This window comes from Scyliorhinus torazame, chromosome 2 (assembly GCF_047496885.1).
Source record: "Scyliorhinus torazame isolate Kashiwa2021f chromosome 2, sScyTor2.1, whole genome shotgun sequence".
NCBI classification, from domain to species: Eukaryota; Metazoa; Chordata; class Chondrichthyes; order Carcharhiniformes; family Scyliorhinidae; genus Scyliorhinus; species Scyliorhinus torazame.
In genome coordinates, this window is record NC_092708.1 from 133232522 (window position 1) to 133254392 (window position 21871).

The 21871-nt window shown below is 48.8% G+C and overlaps 1 protein-coding gene across 6 annotated transcripts in view; it reads right to left on the bottom strand.

The window, feature by feature from the left end:
- sestd1 (SEC14 and spectrin domains 1) overlaps nucleotides 1-21871 on the bottom strand; it is a 275430-nt gene that overhangs the window by 161631 nt on the left and 91928 nt on the right. For 5 of the 6 annotated variants that reach the window (XM_072477354.1, XM_072477310.1, XM_072477318.1 and 2 more), the window contains exon 6: nucleotides 7665-7778. The exons of the other annotated variant lie outside the window; for it this stretch is intronic. In XM_072477354.1, the coding sequence (XP_072333455.1) occupies nucleotides 7665-7778 (114 nt within the window). The remainder of the gene's footprint in view (nucleotides 1-7664; nucleotides 7779-21871) is intronic. 6 annotated transcript variants of the gene reach the window in all.

Consider the following 21871-nt stretch of genomic DNA (forward strand, 5'->3'; position numbering starts at 1 on the left):
GACCAGACCCCCGTCCCTCACGATCTATAATAAAGTGCATTCACCTGCGTTTATAGTAAATAAAGAAATGTAAAGAACTGTTCATGAGTAAATTGTACGATCCTGAGCTTGACTGCCAAGCCAGGAAGATTGATGTATAAAATGCTATGATTTTGTTTGTATGGTTGAGGAAGTTAGGATTATGAAATGTTTAAGTGTAGTGTATTAAGAATAGTTAGAGGTTCCCAGTTTATTGTTTTGTAATGCAAATCCCTGTTTGACATAGCGCCCTTAGAATTGTTAGTTAAAAAATCTTTGCGTTAGGATCACAAGGAGGGAATGTAGCCAGTTAAAATGGCTAACTCCCGATTTAAAATGGCTAACTCCAGATTTAAAATCCTAGCTACCAATCTGTACCAACTTCGAATCCCGCAGGCTCAGAACCCGAACAAAAGGCCATTTGTTTCCCTGACCTGGTGGGCCAGTTCCAAGTTAAGTATTGGCCAGTTAGCTGTAGAAGTAGCTTAGAAGTAGAAATTGTACATGAGTAGTGATTACGGTGTATAATAAATGTGCTTTGATTTAAATCTTACTAAGCGGTGTATTGGATTATTGATCATTACTCAGACTTGAACCACGTGGCGGTATCATAAAGATACCTGGCGACTCAGGAGCAAAGGTGATAAAACAGAGCAATTAAACTAAGGCAAAAGTTAGCAACAGTGTGATGAGAGTTAAGCAGCCGGGCCTAATGGGTTGGGTACTGAGACCTCAAAAGAAAATACAACATGGTGCCCAGCTGGGGGGAGTGGGGCAGCAGCGGTAGCATGCACAAACTCTGGAGTAGCTGGAGTGGCTTACGTGTTGAGGCATGACAGCAATGAGATCTTGGATGCCGCCTGAGTAAGAAGGATGCCTATTAGCTTTGCCTATCCCTGAAGCATAGAGCAATTGTGCCCTAACATTCCTGAGACTCATGCTCATCAAATTGGCCATCAAGAGCTAACCCTTAACAATGCCAGTTACCCATAGTCTCAAAGTCAAGAAATGAGAGGAGTACTCAGGGTTCAAGGGTCAACATTTGGCTACACGGAATCAAGAGCCATTGGGCTCGTTTCTGTGCCGGACCCTACGCCGGCCAGTCAGGATCCCTTTTGGCCAGAATTCTCCGAAATCCTGGGCAAAACCGGCGCAATCGGCCCGGTGTCAACGGGCCTCCAGGCCCAGTCATTCACCGCTTCCTCGGGGGCTAGAACGGCAGTGGAGTGCTGTGCGCAGCTCCGGCAGCTACATGGCCGGCGCAGGTCTGCGCATGTATGCCACAGCAGTCTCTGCACTGGCCCCCGGGCAATATAGCTGAGCCCTACAGGGGCATGGCGCGGAGGAACATAGGCCCCCCTCGGAATTAGCGCGCCCACCGATCGGTTGCTCCCGATCGCGGGCCTGGCCACTGTGGAGGCCCCCCCGGAGTCAGCTCCCCCCGCCCCCCCACCAGGACGGCCCCGCAGCCAGAACGCCAAGGTCCCGCCGGGTAGGACCATATGCAAACGACACCGGCGGGACTCGGCCCGTCGAGTGCGCGGAATTGTCGCGGCGGACACTTTCAACGGCCCCTGACCGCGGCGACCTCATTTGCGTGATTGGGGCTGATTTTCCGGTCACCGGAGAATCAGCGGCCCGGCGTCAGAGTGGCGTGGCTGGATTCTCACCCCCCCACCCCGCCGATTCTCCGACCCGGCGCGGGCTCTGAGACTCCCGGCCATTATCTCCCAACGCAGACATCACTGTCCGGCAGACCTTGGTCATTAGGGATGAGAGAGCATTTAAATCTCCTGTCAGAACCCCGGTGTTAGCGAGGGTAAGGGAGGGGAGAACCAGACATGAGACCAAAGGCGTGTCTAAGTGGACAAGCGCATTTGACAGGGCCAGTCCTTCAGTAGAGATGGGAGGGCAGCTAAGTTGTGAGTAAGTGGTCACCGCCGGATAAGGTCTGGTACTGGCTGCGTCTAGATCCGGAAGGCTAATGGGTCAAGGGAGGTAATCATGTTATTTGGCTGCGACACCAACCTGACACTCTCATCCCTCGCAGTAATCTGCTCTATATCGGTTTGGAGACAGTGGAGCTGGCCATTCCACTTATTACAGTGCTGAAGGAGCAGACTCCAGCAACATAATGTTGCAGCACCCAGGGAAAACCCTGCAGAAGGAGACCTGGGGCCGCAATGAAGGCTTAGTGGCTGGATGGTGCAACAGCCATGTAGAGTACACAATGGTGCAGAAGCAGATCTAGGGCGTACAGGACTCGTCCTCCATGAAGCTGTTGGAAAAACATGTGTTGTAGAAGACTCCGCCTTGTGGACTTGCAGCCCTGTGGCAGCAGAGACATGCTACCTGTGGCAGTAAAGATAACAGCTGCTCTCAACCGTTATGCTGCAGGCTCCTTCCAGGGCTCCACGGGTGTGGCATATTGCAGTCATGCACCCAAAAGTGCATGCGTGAGATCACAGATGCACTTTATGCTAGTGCTTTGATCTTGATACTTTCCAACTGGAATTGGCCCGGTAGGACAAGAGGGCTACGGGCTTTGGCAACATAGCTGGTCTGTCACAGGTGCAGTGGGTAATTGGCTGCAGCCATGGCAACTTCTCAGCTCTGTGGCACCAGAGAGTCCTCTTCATAAACTGGAAGGGGTGACACTCCCTCAATTTGCATCTGCGGTATCATCACCAGGTACGTTCCATGTAAGTGTGTGCCCGTTTTTCAGGGAGCGTGCATGATAGTTACATGCTCAGCCAATCACAGATCCCTGGCATTTTCGAGGGTCACCCCAGACTACAGAGATGGCACCGAGGGAACAAGGGATATCCCCTCAAGTCTTGGACGATGACACCAGTGCAGAAGCCAGAGACCACAGCAGAGGCCAGGTGCAATGATGCTCAAAGTGTCACCCGATCTGTCATCGAGCGGTGCATCAGCTTCGTAAAGATGCAGTTCTGCTGCCTAGACATGTCTGGTGGAGCTCTCCAATATAGCCCCCAGAGGGTCCCCCATATCGTCGTGGTCTGCTGTGCTCGACACAACCTGGTTCTGCAGCAGGACGAAGCCCTGCCTAATGATGACTTCAAGGAACAGCACGTGTACTCAGATGTGGAGGATGTTCAAGGAGGGAGTCAAGTAAGAGGCCGCTGAGGATCTGGACAATGGAGACCAGGCGGGGTGAGAGAGAGCATGCCTGAGTGAGGTTCAGCCATATATTCCTTTGCTCTAGAGGGGGATTAGGGATGAGGGTCTAGGGTTCAATAAATCATGCCGGAGTCCTATAACTGTGAATGAAACATTCGCACTGAGAAGGCTTTACCGTCTGGCGGACATTGAGGGCCAGTGAGGACAACCTGGTGGGGAGAAGTACCATGACACTGGGAGGAGGATTCAAAAATATGAGAAATTAAGATGGTGAAGAACAATAATATTTAATTGAGTGACATGTCCAGATTTAACAAGACTGCGCCCCCAACTACCTCTGCCTAACTTCACCCGTGTCCACGCTGAACCACTACACGTCCCTACACTTGCGAACCCTCCCACTATGTCTAGGTATATTCCCAGGATGCACATCAGAGGAGGAGGCAGCCTACTGGCTTCCATGCCCTGTTGCCGGAAATGCCCTCGATGGGCATCCTCTGGAGGGCCGGGATCTGGAATGCCCCGGCCTACTTTCGGCTAGTACAGAAGTTGTAGTGACCAGCCCCTGTGCCTGAGTTATGCCGGTCTCAGGAAGGGTGGATTCAGATTGACTGGGCCCTCCCTGCGCTCATTGGTCCCTGGCTTACCCCATGGGCCAGAGGTGCAGCTGGAGTGAGCTGCAGAAGCATCAATGTCATCTGGTGTTGCCAGTCCTGGAGTCCTACCATTGACTGAACCAAATAGGTGAAGCTGTCAGCTCTGGTCCTCAAGCACTGAGCCATGCTTTGGAGTTCTTCCATCACGGATCTGACTTCTTGCCCAAGGCTTTCCATTGAGAATGCCAATCTTGCAGTGTTGGCCATGCATTTCCCACACTGTCTCCTGCGACAGAAGGCTATGGGACTCCTTCATCCGGCCTTGCAGTCGCTGGAGTGTTGCTGCCACCCCATCCTGGTATTCCTGCTCTGCCTTTACATCTCCAGCAGCTGAGGGACAATCGTGTCCAGAAGCACGGCACCTGGCTGGGGCACAGCTGAGTTCTAGGGTCCAACATATCTCCCTGGGTCGTTCCTGCCTCCACCTGATGTGCATCAGAAGCAGTGTGGTGCTCACCAGATAGTTACTGAGAAAGATGCCTGCCAAGATCACCCACCGAGGTGTGTATCTCTGTGATGGTGAGGGTGATACCCGTGATGCTTCATCTGTGTCCTCAATGGTCGTGCCGGGGATGGGCAGTGGGACACTGCTGGTTGATGGCCCAGGCTCTTCGAGTGATGCTCCTGCAAGACAATGAAGTACATGGCCTGATCAAGAGTTTGGACCACAGATTACACATTTGAGTTTGGTCATCTGAATGAAGGTTCAGTGGCTCCTCACATTTCTCACACAGGCCCACCTCGCTCTTAGCACAGGTTCGCTCCTGCAATCTCCATGGCCTTCTCCTCGTAGGGAGTCAGGATGCTCAGCTAGGACACCCCACCACCTGTCTTCTCTTGCTTGAGGCGGTTGTGGGAACAAATGGGGATGATGTGAGCTGTCCGTCTGACAAGTCAGTGTCAATGATACCTGGCATGTGTGAGCACTGCGCATTGGCAGGGAGGGGTTCTGTTAAGTGCTGGGGAGGGTGTGAGGAATCTTGAGGGAGATCGGGTGTTGGGGCCCTGCTAGGTGACAGCATCTGGGATCGAGGGACAATTTGAGGGGTGACATAAAGGTGGATTGCAGAGAGGAGACAGGGACCCTGGCAGAATGGATTAGGTCATTCTTCTTTTTTTGGCATTGCACACTTCCCCTCTTGGCCAGGCTACTGGCACTAACCAGTGCAGCGACTGTCTCCCAGGTGGGATTTGGCACATTGCTAGATTGTTGCCTGCCAGACCAGGGGTATATTGTGGCCTGTCTCTCCCCCCACTGCATCCAGCATACAGGCGAGGGTCTGCTTAGTGAATCAAAGAGCTAGCTTCCTTGCTGCCATCCTCCTGACTTGAGTAAGAGCAAGTGTTGTGCAATCCGTTTAAATGCACCACCCCCTTCACTGAAGTGCTCAGATGACCTCCGAGGCGGGTGAATCAGACACTTTGCGTCTCAGGCGTGGGGAAAAATAAATTCTCCTAAGTGCCTGAAAATTACGATTCAGATTGCGCCACTGGTGCCGGTGGGAAACACAGATTTTCGCAACAAATTCCGCCTGATGTGTCTAAATGAAGTTCGAACGGCAGTATCATGGACAGCTGGCATCTGGAATAAAAGGAAAAGCGATAGACAGAAACCAAAACCTGCAAAGAATAAAGGAAACAAAATGGGAGCAGAGCTTAATTTAATACTTAAGTTTTCATTTATAAATTCTGGCTGGCACAGTGCCATAGAATTAATTGTAAATGTACTTTATATAGCATGCAGAGCAAGCCAATTAAAAATTAACTGTAATAAGTAACTGCTATACATGGAAATTGCCAATGTATCATTGAGATACAGTAATATCTTAAATTCAGAGATTATATTTAAAATTCCATTGCCATATAAATGTCATTCATAGTTCACAGGATCATAAAATAGTTAAGGGTGAGGGAAGCCATTCAATCTAACTTGGTTCTTTTCATCTAGAGTTGCCCTCATTGTAGCAACTATTTGATGTTAGAACTAATACATTGACAAAACTGACACCATTCGCCTTAATACACCTCTAAAACCGACAGCTACTTCTAGAACCCGCACCTGCATAGTAAGACGTGGAAATCCAGAAGATTCTGTCGGTGATTTTACTCTACTCGAGAGAGTGCACTGTTGAAGACGCCTAAAATGCAATCTATTAGGCATCATTGAACTGACAATCTCCACTCCTGCGCTTTTAATTTCACTTTAAAAAGCCTTGTTAAAGTTACATTTTGTTGAATGAGGTGTAACTAGGTTTTTGAACAGTGTACGAAGTTCAATAATTATTGCAAAACAGCCTCACTGACACTGAAAGAGTAATTTTATATTTGTCAAATATCATATTTCTCTATTATAATAAGAAATTCTATACAGTATTCAAATAACGTTCATTTTTAAAAGTTTATTTTAGCTTCTAACTTGATCCTGTGTGTCTGTCCTGATAATTTATTTTACTATGAAATTTTAAAATTAAAAATGAAGGGATTTAGTCATTTTTACTTCCTGGCTTACAATCTGAGAGAATGCTTCAATATGGCTGGCTGCTTACCCTGCTTGATCACATCACTGTTGCTGATCGCCTGAAGGTCCCCTCGACTGGTGCCAGATTTAAACTGATGCCAGGAAAAGGGAAGTTAGCTCCACAGAGATCATCAGATCTTTGTGGGCAGCTTTATTCTAGGTCAACGGTAAGTATCGCTACTTCACTGCTCACTGTAATACTAGCCCATCGTATAAGAGCACAATAAATTATTTTTGGGACTGTGTCGCCACACCGTCATAAAACCTATGGACTTGCATGCCAGAAAAACTGCAGTTAAAGGGCCACATATTCTTAGTCCTGCAGGGGGCTAACAGTGATCCAGCATAAAACTAGCAGCTTTTGCTGCAAATACGGGCTCCACACTTCCGGGTCAGAGGCCGCACATGCGCACGTCAGCGGCCTCCAGCGGCCGCACCATGGTCTATGGCGGACTCAGACCGCGGAACTGGACCCTGAACATAGTTCCCCCGATCGGCCGCATGCCCAACCCTGACCACCTGTCCAAAAAATTGCCTGGCCACGTACAAGGCCCCCTCTGCCCTCCGGTCGGGATACTAGTGTGGCAGCCGGTGGAAATAGAGTCCGCAGCCGCCACGCTAGTATCCTGACCGGCAGGACCCCGTTAGATCCACGCTGTCGGGACTTTGGCCGGTCGAGGACGGAGAATGCCGGAGCGGGCCTCCAGCAATGGCCGCAGGTAGGTGATATGCAGCGCGGCGTTTCGGGGCCCAGAAAATCGGGGAACCAGTGCCGGACCCGATTCCATGCAGGAAAATGGAGTCTCTGCCCTGGCGCCGGCCGCGATTTTTGGTGTCAGGGTGCGTAGAATCCAGCCCATTATCTTTCTTCTATATTTTATTAACTTCAAAGTATAAAAAAACTAAAATGCCCAATCCTAAGAAATAGATCAACTTTTTAAGAAAAGTTCAGTTGTACCAATTCTTCCAAATTTGAAAATAAGAATTCTCTTTACTTAACTGCCTGAAAAGTAATGTAGAAAATTGAACCTCTTGTCAGCTTCTGGCTTGTATAAAACAGCAATCTTGTAACTGTAAAGCTTGTGGAGCGTTCTTAACAGAAATATTGATATACAATAAACAATATCAATTATAAATATCCAATTATTAAAATACTACTTTTCACACCAACTATAAATAACTTTCCATCATGTTATTTTCAGAAAGGCAGCAAGAAGATGAGTTCTATGCTGAGTGTATATAAAATGAATGCAAAATATTACTGCAAGCTGTAAACCAGGTTAAACAATTGTAATAACATGTTGGAGAACACATCAGTGTTCACGTACCTCAAATCCAAGTCTATCTTTCTCCTTCCAGAAGCAGAAATGAGTCACTTTCTTGTCCCAGAACTCATCTGGTTTCACCACACACACTAAAGACACTTCAGCAGGAATCACATTCTAGGTAACAGAAGAAAATTTCTATCACTTTGACAAATGGAGGTTTAACATTTTCCCCCAGAACTTTAAAATATTGGAACTATTACATACTATTCATAATACCGGTGAAGAGAGCAAAAATAGGATTATGGCAGTTCTGTTCATAATGGTCATGCATTTTTTTCTTCCACACAGCCACTGCCAATAGTGACAGGAGAAAAAAGTACAATAACATCTAATACACACAATCTTTAGAAATATCAAAGGAGTTAATTATTCTCGAGTTGCATATGAATTTGTGAATGGAAGCCAATTGATGCATTTATTTAGCTCTAGATTGCTACCATAAATATGTAGAGCGACAATTAAAAATAGATTTTGACATGTAACAATGCTTTATCTTGTTCTTGGTTTTTAAAACCAAAAATGATAAATTCCATCAATTTCCCCAGTCATACAAGTTACTGGTGTGAAATTCCGTGCTGTTAGTTTTTGAGACCTAAAATCACCTGACTGAAGAGCAGATTTGGACAGAAATCATGTACTCTAGTTTACCCACAACAAAAAAGCACCCGAATTCTTAAATGCAATGTAATTATTTCCATTCATCCTGTAACAATCCCTGTGGGGAACCATATACCAAATTAACCAATCTAACAAATAACTTGTAAAGAAGAAATTATAAGAAAGATTTCACTTTGTGCAATTTTTACTTTTAAAGTTTGACAGAAATCCAAATTAACACAAATTAAACATGAATTAACAAGCCAAATGATGCTCGAAATAAATAAGGCAATTTTTACTTTACATAGTCGATACGGCAAAGAATTGTCTTCCACAAGTTCAAGTATTCCCCTTTAGCATATATGACACTATGTAGCTACACAGTTCCACAATATACTGTTCTCTATTCATCCAGGGTAGGTCAGGTGTCCCATCTGACAACAGCTTTTCACCTGACTTTCACAGATACGATTAGCATCAGCAAAGCACACTTCTACAAACCTTCTCTTTCTCTCGGGTCATGACAGTCCTGAGGGTGTAACTCTCCGAATTTATTTTTAATTGACCAACCAATAACACCCTAGATAATGGTTTGGCCACTTTTGTGAAAACAAACCTCTTAAGATTCTATGCTTCTTGGTAAAAACTGGGTGGCGTGGACAAGTCAGGCCCAGGGTCTGTTTTCATGCTATAACCTCTATGACTCCAATTCCCTAAACCTCTCAATCTCCTCCCGCTTCCACACCCTGTACGTTGCACTCAATCCTGCTGGGACAAATCTGTGATTGTCATAGATTGACTCCCACAAAGGCATCCCTCATTCTTAAAATTCTGTCTGAACTGATTCGAGACCCTTAACATGTCTACCACCACCAGACTTGCGGAATAATTAGCTGGCGAAAATGGAAAGAATATCATTACCAGTGCCCTCAGACTTGTCCCCCTATACGACGCCTCCTCCATCCGCTCCCACACAGAGCCCTCCACCACAACCCACTTCCACATCTTCTCGCCGTTCACCGCCCAGTAATACTTCAACAAGTTTGGCAGAGTCAGGCCTCCCCTCTGCCTATCTCTCTTCAAAAATACCCTCAGAATTCAGGACACCTTTCCCGCCCATATGAAGTCTGTGATGATCCCGTTTACCCTCCCATGAAACAACTTAGGTACAAAAATTGGGAGATTCTGAAAATCTAAAAAGAACTTTGAGAGAACCATCATCTTCACAGTCTAGACCCGCCCCACCAATGGTAACGGGAGAACACCCCGCCTCTTGAAATTCTCCCTCATCCCGTCCACCACATTAGCCAAATTCAATTCATATAGCTGAGCTCAACAATGCCCCACCTGTATCCCCAAATAACAAAAGCTCGACTTGAAACAGCCGAAATGGTGACTTCTCTAGCCCCCTCCCTTGTACCTGGAGCATTGACCGCAAACAACCAAATTTCATCAGGATCCCCAGAAAATTATTTATACTTGCAATTGAGTCCTTGATGTACCGTCCGTGTATAGGGATACTCGATGTTCCACCCCCACCCTCTATCCCTCTCCACTCCGTTGAAGCCCTTAGCGCCATCGCCAATGGCTCAATCATCAATGTAAAAAGCAATGGGGACAGTGAACGCCCCTGCCGCATTCTCTGATGCAGGCAAAAATATCCCAAACTTATAGTATTCATGCATACACTCGCTTTGGGGGCCCTGTACAACTTCTTAATCCACCCAACAAATCGCAGCCCCAAACCAAACCACCCCTATAATTCAAAAGGTACTCCCACTCACCCCGGTCAAACGCTTTCTCCATGTCAATATTATCACCTCCATTTTTAAATAATAATAACCCATCGGGGGCATCATGACCACATTCAACAACCTCCTAATATTCAACGACAACCATCGCCCTTCACAAACCCCGTTTGATCCTCGGCTATCACCCCGGCACACAATCCTCCAACACCTTTGTGTCCACATTCAAAAGTAATATCGGTCGATTCGACCACACTCCTCCTCTTTCGTTACAATGTGCAAAATCGATGACTGTGCCAGCATAGGCAGAAGCTCCCCCTTATCAAGTGAATCGTTAAACATTTCCATTAGGGGTGGGCCCAGCTCTGATGCAAATGTTTTGTAAAATTGCACTGGTAATCCATCCGGTCCCAGGGCCTTCCCAGGCTGCATCGGCCCAATCCACCTCATCACCTCCTCCAACCCGAAAGGGGCACTTGCCCATTCTCCACCATCGGGAAATCCAAGCCATCCAATAGCTGCTTCATGCCCGAGACCCCGTCCAAGGGCTCCAACAGGGACAGTCCCCAGCAAACGGCCTAAAGACACTCCGTTCACCTTCCCTGGCTTGGTGACCACTCTTCCCCAGAGTCCTTAACCTGTCCAATCTCCCTCGCTGTCACCTGCCGCCTCACTGGTGCACCAATAGGCTATTGGCCTTTTCCCCAAGCTCATAAAACTTCCTCTAACCCAGCGTAGCTGCCCAACCTCCTTCCCCGTTGACACAGGATCAAACTCTATTTGGCCTTTCTTCCGCTCCTTCAGCTACCCTTCTCCAGGGCTGTCGGGCACTGCCGCTCCATTGCTAAAATGGCCTCCACCAACCTCTGCCTCTCCAACCTATCTTCCTTATCTCTATGCGCCTTAATTGAACTGAGCTCCCCCCAGATTACCACCTTCAAAGTCTCCCACATCAATGGAGACACGTCCACGCTCTTATTAAGCTCGGTGAATATAGCCACCTCCACTCTCTCACATACCACCTTATCTGTCAATATTCCCTCGTCCATCCTCCACTGCGGCCACTGGGAGCCCCCCTTCTCCACATACAAGTCTACAAAATGTGGCATATGATCCGATACAACAATCGCTGAAAATCTGAGAAAAAATGGGCAGGATTTTCCATTTCTGAAATTAAATGTTGACCCCAATGCAGATATTTGGGACTTTCGCGACAGCAAAACTGGTGTCGCACCTGGACCGATTCTGCCACTGTTAAGGCGCCACGTGGAACACAATCAATTCTAATGAGAAATGGAGCCGGATTTGCCCGTTTCGCGATTGACACTCAGGAGGCTGACAAGTTGCAGCCGCTGTTACACACATCACTCCCCACACACATCATCCCAGCAACAGGATGGCAGCGATGAGAGCAGTCCCATGATTCATGGATGCTGAGCTGGAGACCCGCCTGGACGCAATGGAGGAGAGGAGGTTGACCCAGTATCCCGGCCCAGGAAGGAAGCTGCCAGCTGCCGCCGTTCGCCATGCCTGGGCGCATATGGGAGAGGCGCAGTGCCGTGGGCAACAACGTCCGGACCGGCTAGCAGTGCCGAAGGAAACTGCACAACCTCCTCAGGGCGGCCAGGGTGAGTTTCCAACACTCTGCCCTGGCACCAACCCCTTCTCCCACACACCCGTGACCCTACCCAGCTGGAGCAGGAGGAAACTGTACTGTCGGACTTGCGGCCCCTCTCCATCGCAGATCAAAGGGCCCTGGACGTGGTCGGCGGCCCGGAGGAAAGGGAGGTCGCCGAGGTGGAGTTCAGCCGCGGGGGACCCACGTAGTTGCTGTTCCCCGTGACGCGTGTCAAACCCCAACAACTCCACCCTCACCCCCACACCACCCTCACCACCCACTTTCTCGCAGTCTAATGCGAGGGCTGTTTAGCACAGGGCTAAATCGCTGGCTTTGAAAGCAGACCAAGGCAGGCCAGCAGCACGGTTCGATTCCCGTAACAGCCTCCCTGAACAGGCGCCGGAATGTGGCGACTAGGGGCTTTTCACAGTAACTTCATTTGAAGCCTACTTGTGACAATAAGCAATTTTCATTTAATTTCATTTAATAATCATGCGTCTTGTCTTGTGTCTTTCAGGAGCAGCTGGAGATGGGGCGGGACCATCTGTCGTCCACTGACCACAGGCAGTGCCACAGCCAGGGCCCCCCCATTAGAGGAGCAGCAACGAGAGCAGCTCGGGTGGCAGCACTCCACCCGAGACTCAGGTGGAGCTTGTGTCCGAGGATGACACTGACTTTCTATCACAGCTGTCTCCAACACCCAGAGACACTCACCTCGGTTGGGCACCTTAGGGAAAAGGCTCCTGGGACACTCTCTGGTGCGCACCACACAGCTGACCCGGTACAGAGGGTGGAAATAGGAACACCCAAAGGGGCGGGCGGGCAGAGGGCGGGCCGACCCCAGTAGTGGTACTGCCAACCCAGGGCACACACCCATAGTGCGGCACATATGTATCACAAAGGGAGTTACAGGCTGTGTGTGTGGGAGGGGTGGTGGTTGGGGGGGGGGAGCTGCGGTGACGGTGCCCCTGGCCAGTCAACCCCCACCCCCGCTCCAGGTGTACCTGGAGGTGTTCAAAGGGTCGAGTGTGCATTGGCCCTGGCGCACACATCGTACGGCCTCCTGTGCCTCCTTGGGCTCCATGCCCTTCGCATTCTCGCCCTAACCCCGCATCCTCCTCTTCTGACGAGGCCTCCTCCTTCGGCAGCATGTCGCCCCTCTGCTGCGCGATGTTGTGAAGGTCGCAGCAGTGTGTCACAATGCGAGTGACCCTCTCAGCGGCATACTGGAGAGCCCCTCCAGAACGGTTTAGTCACCTGAACCGCAGCTTCAGGATCCGAAGCACTGCTCAATCACAGTCGTGGTCGCTGTATAGGCGTTGTTGTAGCGGGTCTCCGCATCGGTCTGTGGCCTCCAGATTGGGCAATTTATCATGGCCAATCCACCTAACCTGCACATCTTTGGACTGTGGGAGGAAACCGGAGCACCCGGAGGAAACCCACGCACACACGGGAAGGATGTGCAGACTCCGCACAGACAGTGACCCAAGCCGGAATCGAACCTGGAATCCTGGAGCTGTGAAGCAATTGTGCTATGCTACCGTGCTGCCCAAATCGGGCACAGAGGTGAATGATGTGCAGTTGATGGTCACATATCAGCTGCGCATTCATCGAGTGGTAGCCCTTTCGGTTTGTGTCATCAGCAGGTGCTCTTAGGGGGACATGCATCCCGTCAACCATCCCCTGGATCCAGACATCCTATCGATGGCAGCGAACACCGCCGCCCGCAATCCTGGTGGGCTTGGTCCACATTGAAATGGATGTATTGAACCGCCTGGGCATATAGGGCCTCCGTGATGGCACGTATGTGCACCGAGGTCTGTGACATCCCAGACAGGGACAGGTCCCCATTCAGCGCGAAGATCCCTCGCGTGAAGGTTCAGGGCGACCGTCACCTTGACGCCCAACGGGAGCGGGTGTCCTTGCCCATACCCCCGTGGTGCAGGTGTGCCATCATCTGGCAGATATATCACACTGTCTCTCTGCTCAGCTGGAGTCTTCAACAACATGCCCAGTCCAGCAGGTCCTTGAAAGAAAGACACAGCCAGTTCACGCGAGGCCTCATGCGGCACCTCCCTGACATCTACCCTTCCTCTGCCTGTTGGGCGGCTGGCTCTCCATCCTGGGCGGTTGCCTCCTGTTCCTCTGCGGCACGCTCTGTTGGTACACACTCCACTGCTGCAGCTTCCTCCTCCTTTGCGAGCAGCTCCAGTGCGTACTGGAGGGCATCCCCGAGGGCTGAGGCAACCAGCAGGAAGGCCAGCATTGCTGGTTGAATTCCAATATCCACTGTCTGCAGGGGGTGAAAGGCTGACATGTCAGCATGGTGCGTAACCCCATCCCCAACCAGGTCCACTGGTGTACATGGTGCCCCGTTTGGCACTGCGGACTCTGCCCCGCACGCCCCCCCCCCATCCCCATCCCCGCACCCCTGGCCTTGTCCGACACTGTGGGGGCTTCTGGCCATAGCACCTATTCCTGATGCCATGGGTACTGTTGGCTGGCAATGCCCTTGCCAGGGGTATGCTCCACGGCCCCCACCCCACACTCCAATAGGAGCTACTGTGGACATTGGCCTGGGTGGGCTGCCGGCGGGTAACGGTCAGGTTGGGGGGGTCGCATCCATATGGCTGGTGTCATTCTGCAGAACTATGGGCCACGATGGGTGGTCAGTGGGTGTGCAGCAAGATGGCTGCCTTGCATGCCACAGTAATGGCGGTCCGTGACTGGACACCGCCCCAGTCCCGTGGGGGTCACCCCGGCCACTTTGCCTGATCCCCCGACAAACCCCCACCCCAGCCAGCCCGGCCAGTGTCCAGCCCAGCAACTCACAGTTGCGCCTCCTCTCTCTTCCTCATCAGCCACGGCGCCGCTTTCACGATTTCTTAAAGTACAAGTGAACCGCGCCATCAGGAACTCGGCCCAAGGAGGAGAATCACGGAGGCCCCGAAGAATACCGGGTCAGGTATGACATGAAAACGGTGCTTACTGGATATGCTTTCCGGAACGCATTTACGCCGCTGTTGGGGTGAGAGAGAAATGCGATTTGCCGTCAAATCGGTGCCCGCCACGATTTTGGCATTGGGACCTATTCACTGCCCAATCGCGTTTCCCGATTTCGCCGTCAGCCAACGGATAATTCCGCCCAATGTCTCCATATCTCTGTCTTAAATAGGAGACATTGGCTCTCCCCACAAGTGGAAACAACCTCTTAGCATCCACCCTGTCAAGGATCCTCAGGATCTTGGATGTTTCAATAAGATCATGTCTCATTATTCTAAACTTCAATGAAAACAGGCCCAACCTGACCATCTCCAATGGACCCAGGCCCAGCCTGACCAACATCACTGGAAACAGGTCCAGCCAGACCAACCTTTTCCTATACAATAATCCCTTCATTCCAGGAATCAGTTGAATGAACTTATTATTTAAGAGAATTATTTTGCCTTTCAGAAAGACACCCTTGGACTTACCTTTAACTGCCCATGGGAATGCAAAACTACTGGAAGATTTAGACCCTCCTGGTCCCACAAGAGCTTATCAATAATAGCACAACATAAATGCAGTGTCTTAAGAAAGCAAACTCCCCGGGCAGCACGGTGGCCTAGTGGTTAGCACAGCTGCCTCACGGCGCCGAGGTCCCAGGTTCGATCCCGGCTCTGGGTCACTGTCCGTGTGGAGTTTGCGCATTCTCCCCGTGTCTGTGTGGGTTTCGCACCCACAGCCCAAAAATGTGCAGAGTAGGTGGATTGGCCACGCTAAATTGCCCCTTCATTGGAAAAAATAATTGGGTAATCTAAATTTAAAAAAAAGAAAAACTCCCAAGCCAACCGCTCGTTCCTGACATGTTGCCCTTGTGACTAAATGTGCCTTCAGTTCTTTTATTATAGTATAAACCTATGTGAAAGATAATGGCCAGTATTACAAAGTAGTTGGTTACTCCTTCGGGATAGATATCCTACGAAATCTCTTCCCTCATTATAGCTTGCTGTCAAGGAACCTTGTATGCGGGCAGCCTGGTGTACCTCTTGAATGTGATTAGCCCTGAGTGGGAAGGTTAGACGTCTGACAAGTGTAGTTGCCCTGAGATATGGAAGCAGGCCTACTCCAACCTCTTTATTCCCCCAGAACACACTGATCTCTGGAATGTCTGGTGATTATCAGATACAAAAGGCCCAAGACAGCAGCAGTTAACCAATACATCAGGGGCTGGAAGCCAATTCACACAACATTGTCTAATTGTCCCTGTTATTGTTGCAAATGAGCACTGTACTCTCAAGTCACAGCCAGGGGTTGCTAAGTTTCCTCAAGAAAAACATCAAGCTTTGATTAGTATTCCTTGAATATCCTTCTCTTCAGGCAAGCTCCTGATTTAGGTTGCACAAATCGGCACGGTAGCACTGTGGTTAGCACTGGTGTCTCAGCTCCAGGGAACCGGGTTCAATTCCAGCCTTGGGTGACTGGCTGTGTGGAGTCTGCATTTTCTCCCCATGTCTGCGTGGGTTTCCTCCGGGTGCTCTGGTTTCCTCACACAGTCCAAAGATGTGCAAGTTAGGTGGATTGGTCATGCTAAATTGCCTATAGTGTCCAAAAGGTTAGGTCGGGTTACTGGGATACAGGGAAAGGGTGGAGGCGTGGGCATGAGTAGGGTGCTCTTTTCAAGAGCCTTCTTCTGCACTGTAAATTCTATCTATTTATCTATAACCCATTGGCAATCTGTTCCTTAGCCTCTACTGGAAGGTGACAGATCCCCAGCTACTCCTTTGTGCCTGATGAATCATTGCTTACTAACTAATCGCTCTAGTGTAAAAAGCTAGTGTGTGGAAGTGCAAATGTAAGTGTCACATGAGCCTGATGTTGGAGGTATTGGCAAAGGAGTATGGGACCTTAGTCGAGGTCTCGTAGCGGGATCTGATCCCCTATCTTCTCCTTAGTCAATGGTCATCTCATGGCGGTCACATGAACATCTCATGGCTGTCATATGAAACAAAGAGGTTCTACGTCTGCTGCTGTTCACTATTCTTTCTCTTCCGCATTGTCTGCTACTGTATGTGCATGGATATCAGTGAGGACAGAATAGGGTTCAACTGTAATGGTGGCTCTTCCCCCATCCCCGCAGTACTCACATTCAAGCCTTGAGTAGCAACCAATTGGCATCCATAGAACAGTACCTCAAGACGCAAATCCTTCAGGAGTGTAAGAAATTTGACAAAGTAAAAATCTATTTTAAAACAATGAAAATAATGCTGTCTGCTCGAAGCAGTCTTTCTGTGCTGCCCTATGAGTATACTGTCATGCAATCAAATGTCGCTGTTACTTCCAAGATTCATCTCTTCACTACAATAAATGCTTGATGTTCCCTGGAATGATTTTACTGTGCCTGGTAAACAAGATAATATATCTCCTATGATGACATATGCAGTGCATGAACACTTACGGCAGACATCAGTGGTGGTTTATTTTTGCACTGGTACGTATTTGAAATGTTCTCAATGTCATGTTGCACCCCTTTTAATTCTGAATAGCACAGCTCTTAAATTTCTCTGCTCCAAGGAAAAACCCTGATTCTCCAATTTCTGCATACAACTAGTATTTTCCTGGTAACTCTCCTTTGTATCCTCTCCAAAAGGTTTGGATATTCTGCCAGAACTGTACACAATATTATAACTGAGCCCAAGCCAGAGATTTGTAAAAGGTTTTATCATAACCTCTGTGTTTTTGTATTAATATTTTTAAACGTGCTCATGGGAGTATGGGCATCACTGGTATGGCCAACATTTATTGGCCATCCTTAATTGCCTTTGAGAAAGCCATCTTCTTGAATCAGTGCAGCTCTTCTGGTACCGTTCATCTAACCATGCTTGAGATAGTGAGCTCCAGGATTTTGACTCAGTGATGACAAAGCAGTAGGAATATATTTGCTAGTCAAGATGGAATGTGATGAGTTTTTTTAAAAATTCTTTCATGGGATATGGGCGTTGTTTACAAGGCCAGCATTTTTTTTCCCCACTCCAGAGTACTCTTCAACTAACTGGCAGACAGTAAAGAGTCCATAAGACCATCAGACAGAGGACCATAATTAGGCCATTCGACTCATCGAATCTGCTCCGCCATTCAATCATGGCTGATATGTTTCTCATCCCCATGCTCCTGCCTTCTCCCCGTAATCCCGGATCACCGTATTAATCAAGAACCTATTTATCTCAGTCTTAAAGACACCCAGTGACTTGCCTCCACAGACTTCTGCGGTAATGAGTTCCACAGATTCACCACCCTCTGGCTGAACAAATTCCTCCTCATGTTTTAAAGGATCATCCCTTCAGTCTGAGGCTGTTCCCTTGGGTTCCAGTTTCTTCTACTAGTGGAAATATCCTCTTCACGTTCACTCTATCTAGGCCTTTCAGTATTCTGTAAGTTTCAATGAGATCCCCCCTCATCTTTCTAAACTCCATCGAGTACAGACCGAGAATCCTCAACCGCTCCTCATATGACAAGTCCTTCATTCCGGGGATCATTCTTGTGAAACTCCCTTGGACCCTCTCCAAAGTCAGCATATCCTTCCTTAGAAACAGGGCCCAAAACTGTTCACAATATTCCCAATGGGGTCTGACCAGAGCCTTATACGGCCTCAGCGGTACATCCTTCCTCTTGTATTCTAGCCCTCTTGACAGAAATGCTAACGTTGCATTTGCCTTCCTAGCTGCCAACCAAACCTGCGTGTTAACCTTAAAGAGAATCCTGAACCAGGACTTCCAAGTCCATTTGTGCTTCTGGTTTCCTAAGCCTTTTTCCATTTAGAAAATAGTCTATGCCTCGTCCTAGCAAAGTGCATAACCTCACACATTTATACACTGTATTCCATCTGCCACTTCTTTGCCCACGCTCCTAGCCTGTCCTTCTGCAGCCTCTCTGCTTCCTCAATACAAACTGTCCCTCTACATATCTTTGTACCATCTGCAAACCTAGCAACAATGTCCTTAGTTCCTTCTTCTAGATCATTAATGTATATCATGAACAGCTGTGGTCCCAACACTGACCCCTGCGGAACACCACTAGTCACCAGCTGCCATCCTGAAAAAGACCCCTTTATCCCCATTCTCTGTTTTCTGCCAGGTCAGCCAATCCTTTATCCATGCCAGCACCTTGCCCCTAACACCACGGGCTCGTATCGTATTTAGCAACTTCCTGTACGGCAACCACACTGATTCTGGTCTGGAGTCACATGTAGGTCAGACCAGGTAAAGGTGGCAGATTTTCCTTTCCTAAACATCACTTATTTTCAATTAATTTATGGGAGGTGGGCGTTGCTGGTTCGGCCAGCATTTATTGCCCATCCCTAGTTCCCCGTAAGGTTGTGCTGAGCAGCCTTCTTAAACCGCTGCAGTCTCTGATGTGTACGTACACCCACTGTGCTGTTCGGGAGAGAATACCAGGATGTTGCCCCAGCGACAGTGGAGGAATGGCGGTATATTTCCAAATCAGGGTGGTGAGTGACTTGGTGCTGTGGTTCCCAGGTATCTGCTGCTCTTGGCCTTCTAGATGATAGTGGTTGTGAGTTTGGAAGGTGCTGTCTAAGGAACCTTGGTGAGTTACTGCAGTGCATCTTGTAGATGGTACACAAGGCTGTCACTGTTCGTCGGTGGGGAAGGGTTTGAACGTTTGTGGAAGGAGGAGCAATCAAGCGGGCTGCTTGCCCTGGATGGTGTCAAACATAGAACATAGAACATAGAACATTACAGCGCAGTACAGGCCCTTCGGCCCTCGATGTTGCGCCGACCTGTGAAACCACTCTAAAGCCCATCTACACTATTCCCTTATCGTCCATATGTCTATCCAATGACCATTTGAATGCCCTTAGTGTTGGCGAGTCCACTACTGTTGCAGGCAGGGCATTCCACGCCCTTACTACTCTCTGAGTAAAGAACCTACCTCTGACATCTGTCTTATATCTATCTCCCCTCAATTTAAAGCTATGTTCCCTCGTGCTAGACACCACCATCCGAGGAAAAAGGCTCTCACTGTCCACCCTATCCAATCCTCTGATCATCTTGTATGCCTCAATTAAGTCACCTATTAACCTTCTTCTCTCTAACGAAAACAGCCTCAAGTCCATCAGCCTTTCCTCATAAGATCTTCCCTCCATACCCAACATTCTGGTAAATCTCCTTGGCACCCTTTCCAATGCTTCCACATCCTTCCTATAATGCGGTGACCAGAATTGCATGCAATACTCTAAATGCGGCCGCACCAGAGTTTTGTACAGCTGCAACATGACCTCATGGCTCCGAAACTCAATCCCTCTACCAATAAAAGCTAACACACCGTACGCCTTCTTAACAACCCTCTCAACCTGAGTGGCAACTTTCAGGGATCTATGTACATGGACACCGAGATCTCTCTGCTCATCCACACTGCCAAGAATCTTACCATTAGCCCAGTACTCTGTCTTCCTGTTATTTCTTCCAAAATGAATCACCTCACACTTTTCTGCATTAAACTCCATTTGCCACCTCTCAGCCCAGCGCTGCAACTTAGAGATTCATGATCAGCCATGTGATGGAAAAAAAAATTACAGCCTCTGCCTCCAGGCTACAACATACATGTACACAGACTCCTTGAAGTGCCATTTGTTTTTTAAATTTAGAGTACCCAATCAATTTTTTCCAAGGGGCAATTTAGCCTGGCCAATCCACCAAGCCTGCACATCTTCGGGTTGTGGGGGCGAAACCCACGCGAACACGGGGAGAATTTGCAAACTCCAACTTCTTGAGTGTTGTTGGAGCTGCCTCATCCAGCCAAGTGGAGAGTAATCCATTACACTCCTGACTTGTGCCATGTAGATGGTGGACAGGCTTGGGGGGGGTAACTCCTATGATGTTGATTGTGGGGGATTTAGCAATGGTGATTCCGTCGAATGTCAAGGGGCGATGGTTAGATCCTCGCTTGTAGGAGATGGTCATTGCCCGGCACCTGCGTGGCACAAATGTAACTTGCCACTGGTCAGCCCAAGCTTGGATATTGTCCAGGTCTTGCTGCATTTGGACATGGACTGCTGCATTATTTGAGGAGTCGCGAATGATGCTGAACACGGTGTAGTCATCCACAAACATCCCCACTCCTGACCTTATGATGAAAGGGAGGTCATTGATGAAGCAGCTGAAGATGGTTGGGCCTAGGACACTACCCTGAGGAACTCCTACAGTGATGTCCTGGAGCTCAGATGATTGACCTCCAACCACCACAACCATCTTCCTTTGTGCCAGGTATGACTCCAATGAGCGGAGAGTTTTCCCTCCCCCCGATTCCCATTGACTCCACTTTAGCTAGGGCTCCTGGATGTCATTCTCGGTCAAACGCTCCTTGATATCAAGTAAATTCACTCTTACCTCACCTCTGGGATTCAGCTTTTTTGTCCATGTTTAAACCGAGGTTGTAATGAGATCAGGAACAGAGTGCCCTGGCGGAACCCAAACCGAGCGTCCGTGAGCAGGTTATTGACGAATAAGTGCCGCTTGATAGCCCTGTTGATGACACCTTCCATCATTTGCTGATGATAGAGAGTAGACTGATAGAACGGTAATTTGCGGAGTTGGATTTGTCCTGTTTCTTGTGTACAGGACACAACTGGGCTATTTTCCACATTTCAGAGTAGATGCCATTGTTGTAGCTGTCCTGGAACAGCTTGGCTAGGGGTGCGGCAAGTTCCGGAGCATAAGTCTTCAGTATTATTGCGGAATATTATCAGGACCTTTTGGACACCAAGTGCAATTTAGCATGGCCAATCCACCTAACCTGCACATCTTTGGACTGTAGGAGGGAAACCGGAACACCCGGAGGAAAGGCACGCAGACACAGGGAGAACGTGCAGACTCGGCACAGACAGTGACCCAAGTCGGGAATCAAACCTGGGACCCTGGAGCTGCGAAGCAACTGTGCCAACCACAATGCTATCGTGCTGTGAATCCATGGAATTCCCTGCCCTCCGAAGCAGTTGAATCTCCTTCATTAAATGTTTTCAAGATAAAAATAGATAGTTTTTTGAAGAATAAACGATTAAAAGGTTATGGTGTTCGGGCAGGAAAGTGGAGCTGAGTCCACATAAGATCAGCCATGATCTCATTGAATGGCGGAGCAGGCTCGAAGGGCCAGATGGCCTATTCCTGCTCCTAGTTTTCCTGTACATCAAAGGGATGAAAATGTACTCCAATCACTGAAGCGTGAGATTTCACTGCACTTCTGTGGGG